General features: G+C 42.2%; 1 protein-coding gene across 1 annotated transcript in view; it reads left to right on the plus strand.

Moving 5' to 3' along the window:
• Positions 1-5,856, plus strand: part of SPAG17 (sperm associated antigen 17) — a 118,004-nt gene extending 112,148 nt beyond the window's left edge. Inside the window, exons 46-48 of the mRNA XM_054810419.1 lie at positions 1,092-1,236; positions 2,461-2,598; positions 4,684-5,856. Coding sequence (XP_054666394.1) covers positions 1,092-1,236; positions 2,461-2,597 — 282 coding nt within the window. The 3' untranslated portion in view covers position 2,598; positions 4,684-5,856. The remainder of the gene's footprint in view (positions 1-1,091; positions 1,237-2,460; positions 2,599-4,683) is intronic.
• Positions 5,857-6,618: the final 762 nt, after the last annotated feature.

A 6,618-nucleotide genomic window follows, 5' to 3' on the forward strand; every position in this document is an offset into this window, starting at 1 on the left:
AAGCACCTGCCATGCTCTGAGTCTCAGAGTTTGTGCCAGAATGCAGAGGGATAAACATGTTAAGTTCAGTGGAAAGTGGCAGGGTCAAGCACCGAGGTTAAAGACAGCTTTTTTGGGATACTTTGCCACTGCCTCTGACTTTTCCCATGGTTTAGGGTACTTGTTGTATCTGCTCTGTCTTACACCTACATTTTATCTCCTGTCCTGATACCTTCAAGAGTTGAACCTAGTAAACACTTGCCTCAGCCATTTCTTCTCCTGCTTGCAAATATTCTCCACCTTAAGTCTTTTATCTAGTGAAGTACCATAGCACATGAAATTGTCCCATTAAGTAGGAAGTTTTCATGCTTTCTGCTTTTGTTCAGTCTCTCTCTTCACCTACATGTCATATCTGAATAAACATTGTGCTGGCCAGTATCCCCACTGCATCCAGCTAATACCAGGCAATATCCTTGCCAATGCTTTTACAGGTGCAAGGAGGTAGTGCCAGAATGCAAGTTACACCTCCTAGTCCAGAGCACCAGCCACAACTCAGTACTTAAAAACAGCTGTAATAATTTCTATTTTCTTTTCCTCTCCACGCATCCATCCCTTTTGTATCACTCGTCTCCCTACCTCTATGTTCTTTTATTCTAGGATAGAATAGACTACTGCAGTTGGAAGGGACCTACAACAATCATCTAGTCCAACTGCCTGACAACTTCAGGGCTGACCAGAAGTTAAAGCATGTTATTAAGGGCATTGTCCAAATGCCTCTTCAACACTGACAGCCTTGGGACATCGACCACCTCTCGATTCTCTCCCAGCTGTCCCAATTACCCTTTTCCCTCTGGAACCTAAAAGGAAATTTAAGGGGAAAAAATGCAAACACGTGGCAGTTTTCTTTCAAACTGCAATGTGAAGAGACACTGTTTTGTAGAGACCTCTCTAGTGAAACAGAGACTGGGTAACTGGCAAGCACCATCATGTGCGCTGGGCACTAAGTCTTGAATTTCATCAAACACAGAAGAACCACCAGCTGCAAGCACTGCTGGAGGGGATTATGTATGAAACATGCACCTTACCTGTGAGTAATCCTCTGTCTCTCCTAGGTGGCAGCAGGCTTGCAGGTTGAACTGGAGATAGAGATTTTTGCCATGGTAATTGGAGGGGAAGGTACTGGTGGCCTTGAAGAAATTTCCCATGATATTGAAATATTAACAGAAACAGAGACTCTTCTCCTGCCTGTGAGAGCAAATATCCTTTGGTGTCTTACTTCCCACACATGCCTTCTAGCATCAAGCCTGGGGACCTGTCAGGAGCCTTAAGCATTGTTTCCAGTGCAGGCTGCTGAAGGTAGCAAGCTTTGCTGTCCTTTTCAGAAACACACAAATAGGTGTTTTCAAAAGCACAACAAATGAACAGTTTAAGCTTCTGACCCCCAAAGCAATTTACATCAGAGTAACAAGGTTTGAAAAGTGGGGGAAGGAAGAATGGTAAGCTCAGAAAGATGTGGCTTTTTAAAAATAAATGAAAAGAATAGGAACCCTTTCCCACCACCCCCAATGGAAATCTTTTATGACATTTTTGAACTTATGTTAGCATCTGATGGTACAGCCTCATGAGGAACAAAATAATGTATCATTCTGGATACTAAACAGACAAATGAGACAATCCCTGTATCAGCAGAGATGCAAGCACAGAAGTGTATGAATGCCATCAGAAATCAGCCCAGTCTGAGTTCAGTGGGCTTTTCAGTTGTTTAATTGAGGACAGAGGTAGTGTAAAAGAAAACAGTAAAGTCAAGAACTAGTATTTCTCCTTCCCTTGTGCTCCAGAAACTATAATTATTTTTCAGATAAAATTAATAAATAATTATTAAAATTATTTTTAAGGGCAACTTCAGAAGAAAGAGTGAAGTTCTCTTTGACTTTTAATCAAATTTACAGTTAAAAGTCTGGGAGAAGAGGTCTTCTGGAAGCCTATAAAAGAAATAGCAAGGCAAGGTGCATCCAAACACACCAGAAACTCCACTCCTGGTAAGGGCCACCCTTACCAAAAAAAGGAGAACTTCAGGGTCCTCTGAGACTGACCAGAGTACTAGCTAACAGCAGCTCCATTGAGGCTTTATACGCCCTGGAAGTGACATTGAAACTCCCCAGATTGGATCATAGTGACCCAAAGAAGTCTTTCGTGTCTATTGTTGTGGAGCTGAGCTAGACAGGACTGGTGGCATAGCAGCAAAACCAGCTCCTGCTCTGTTCCCTCTCACCCAGTCCCCAGACACACAGTTGCAGACCAGGCACCAAAACATGTGCCCTTCCCCAGTATCTTACGTGGTCTTTAATCTTTGAGCTGAGCAGTAGTCCAGATTCAAGTTGTTTCACAGCCTTATGTCCAGAATTCTTTCCAGCCTCCACACACATTAGTTTAGTTACATAAGTGTACAGAAATGGTTAGATCCTTAACATGATATTCCACCTGTGTTAACCAATGACGTTTATGAGTGCCGTCCACAAGGATACCCCCAGGGTGGGATGGCAGCAACAGTCCGAGCAGTTCCTACAAGCCCTAAGCCGCAGTTCCGGATTACACTTCTCCGAAAGCTTTCTAGTTAATGTAAGTACTGGATGCAGCAATACCAGCCATAAATTAAAGTACAGTTGTTTTACCTCCTCTTGGCTTCTGATCCACATCACCAAACCTCATGCAACTGACATCAATGCACACATCACACAGACATGACTACCTGAGACAAGAAAAGGGAAGCAGTGGATGACATTAACCAAAGGACTCACTGCAAAAGATTTACAGATTACTACAACTGCTCAGCTCGGTGGATGCACTCACAGCAGAGCTTCCCCAGTCCTGTCCCAAATCCTTCACTTAACTGTCTCCATATTAAACAAGTCATTGAGCCTCCTGGCAGCAGGAGGGTGGATTTCTTGCAGTTAAGCCCTAATAAATCAGCCTCTCCTTTAACACTCTTCACTTTCTAAAACCAAGTCTTACTGCTGACCCTTTGACACTGACAGCAAGTCTAATAAGGGACAGGAGTCTTACAGATAGACAGGGCAACCTTAACATGACAAGTTCAAGCACAGACAACCCTCCACACACATTGTTTCATACAGCACATTTCTGTAACCTTAGAGAATCAGACTATATGGAAAATGGAGAAGTCTTCCCTGCCAAAAAGAAAGCCTTACTGGGAATTTCTCCTCAAACCACCAGCCAACATATTCAACATTAGGCTGGTGTTTCACCTCACCCATATCAACTCAGGCGCTCTACCAATAACATTGATGGTGACAGTACAGAAACAGGAACCCTACGGATGTTTCTTCTCTCCTCAGCTCAAGAGTCCCCATTTGCCTCATATGTGTAACACTGACGACATCTTTTTTCTTTCAACTTTAACATCTTTAAGTCTGCCATGTTATCTAACAAGTCAGTGAAGAAATCCCAGCTGTATCTCATTTCCTTTCCTCTGAAGAAAAAGAAAAGCAACCACATCAGTCAGTTCTCAAAAGAAACTTTGCAGAGACACATGCACCTCTGACTCCGCATCTGCTCTAGGACTGCCCAGAGTACATCAAACATAGCTTTTTTTTTTTTCCTGTTTAAATATCTTCTTACCTTTTCCAGTGGGGAATTTTACCCCCAGAGTAACATGCAATTATAGTCTAGAAGAACAGCAAATTTAAAGCCTTCCAGGTTAGGGGCTTACAAGCTGGAGCTCATCATTGAAGGCAATTTAGACAAACTTCTCTCCCTTCATGTTGAAATGGAAGAGAAGTAGTCACCCAGTCAGTTCTCATTTTGGTGAGACACCCCTGTGTCCAAACAGAAGTTCTGATCAGTGTCATCTCCTGCTAAAAGCTCCAAATGGAGAGAAATTTAACTACATGGTATTCTCCTCCCACATGGCTAATCCAGCTAATCATAGTTGCTGTCTCCATAGCCAAATCTCCCTTCTGTTCTGACAAAGTCTTTTTGTGAATTGATTGGTAATTCCTACTGAAGCTGGCTACAACTACCCCATGCTACCCAAGCAACTGTTAACAAATGCCTCTTTGAAAATTCCTCCCCAAAAAAGCTCCTGGACTCAAAACCATATTCATCTCAAACATGTCAAGGAACCCTGGACTGGTTGGTTTAGTCTCACGAAACATGAAATGTGACACTCCTAGGTTAAGTCCTGTATTTGGTTACATGCTCTTGTTCAACCATCAGAATAGAAATAGTTATGTCAACAAGCAAAAAAAATCACTGATGAAGCATCACCTGACCAAACTTAGTCATAGCTCACTTATAAATGAGAAAAAACTCAGAAAATATATTTGAAACATTTCACAAAGATTCTCTTAAGAAATACTCAAAATTAAATACTACATAGGAAGCTGCCTCAGTATTCCTAAGTAGACTGCCCATCCTGAACTATCCTGGTCATGATTTTTAGGCAACTTAATTTGTGAAATAAAAGCAACCCGAATCTCGTTGAAGCCCATGTGAGAACCCTTTCTCATGTTGTTCCCATCCAAAAGCAAGAGTAGAGGCCAGTTCTGCTGAGGCCAGTCCATCGCAATCACAGTGCTCACACAACACTTGCAAAGAATCTGGACATACTTTGTTTGCTTCAACAGCTGTAGACTTGGGATTTTTTTTCCTTTCATGTTAATTTTCTCTCCTCTTTCACTACAGGTCAGAGCCCTAGAAGAATAACATGAAGATCAGCAATACTGAAATAGCTGAATTTTAGTCCAATATTATGGAAACATCCTAATGTAGACTTTTTTCATTTATTTAATCAGATTAACATGAATAAATATTTTGTCTGTCCCTTACAAATGGAAAAAATGGTCCAAAAGTTGCACAGCCTTCTGGTGTGCCTATCTGAAATGCAAATAGTGGAAAGATTACTGTATTTCAATCCCAATGTTTGATTCTCTGCACTTCAGAATAGTGCTGAATGGTTCTCCGATAGGTTTATTTTTGTTTTTAAAAGCAGTTAGCTTTCTATAACCTGTGCTGACGCAACTGAAATCTTATTTAAGTACTGCGCATGCAGGAGGTTTCACTGAAGTCAACTGGGATTCTTCAAGAAAAAGCTGCTGATCTGCTCTGGTCTTCTAATTCTTTTCACAATCATAGGCTTAACTTTCTGTGTGTTCACCTACCTTTAATTAGCTGCAGACACCAGATGGGGATTATGAGTACACAAAGTTACACTTGTCAGGGAGGGATTCTGCTTATATCCTCTTGTTCACTATCAGACCATGATCATCTGCAAATGCTCATCTGCACATCTCTGCATAGTGGAAGACTGACCCACTTAGAAATAGCCTTCCCCTCACCTTTGTTCCTACTCAGTAGTGACTAAAAGAAACATGGTAGTCTCTCTGTGAGACACCATATCCAAGTGCAGTTCTGCTTTCTTTTTATGAATTCAATTCCAATGAGGGGCTTTCCTGTGCTTCATCCTTTTTCCAGCATGTGACATCCTGAGAGATGGGGAATTTTCCTTGATACATGCAGATGACTTGTTCTCTCAACACTTTACAGGGACTGAGAATCCCATGATTGGGGATTAAATAATAGCTCTCAACAGTGTGAAATATGAATGCCAGTTTTGGACTCTCCCATCCACGCTGTTAAGTGAGACACAAATTCTAACAATACAGATTTTAAGTTGGCCCTGTATTTGCCAGTGCTTTCCTGCTCAGGTTTGTAAATCCACAGAATTTCACCTAAGAAAGGGGAAGTATCCAAGAATATCAGAATTCTGGTATATCAATGGATTGTTGGCACAGGACAGACCTCTTCCATTTAAAGCATATGCTGAGCTCCCTCAGTAGCCATTTGAGTACTGCACTGGTGTTTTCCACTGCCCCACCAGACATGACTAGTTGTCCATCGGCTCTTTGAGTCATATCTGACCTATTAACCAAGGCTGAAGGCCAGCTTGGAAGATGCCAAAACAGATACCCAGCTGTGAACATTGTTTAAGCCCTACCCACAGTTGAGAAAACACCACAAGAAGCAGTGCCAAACTTGATCCAGGATGCTCCAGCACCAATGATTTTGTAACTGACTGTGCTGATTCCTGCCCTGATGCTTTTCAGTTTTCTGCAGACACAGCCAACTGTCCTACATCAGTCCCCTCGGCAGTGTGTTCTGAACACTGAGGCAAGCCACTGTTGCCAGTACAGACTGGTCATGAGTGATGCAAATCAGAGAACCAGAAGGAAAGTTCAATGGTGAAGCCTGTGTCAGCACCTATGGAAAGAGGACAACCACCTTCTACCACCTCAAAGACCTTTTCTTCCAAGGATTCTTCCCAAATCCCAGTGACAGCAGAGACAAAAGGTGAAGGAGTTCCACCTCCTCCAACTAAGATCAGACATCTGTCGTCATCATGGTAAGATTACTCTGCATCCCAAGTCACTCTTCTATACCACCACCTATATCCTTGTCATCAGTCCCTGAGTTCATGTGCACCTGTGGCCGTGGCTTTTCTCCCAGACCTCCCAGAGGATCAAATGAGCTCATTACTTAGGTTCCATAATATTTATCTCCCTGGCATTAACATAAACAGAGCACATCACATGGAGGCATAGAATCAGCCTTCCCCTTTTA

This window comes from Grus americana, chromosome 1, assembly GCF_028858705.1.
Source record: "Grus americana isolate bGruAme1 chromosome 1, bGruAme1.mat, whole genome shotgun sequence".
Lineage (NCBI taxonomy): Eukaryota > Metazoa > Chordata > Aves > Gruiformes > Gruidae > Grus > Grus americana.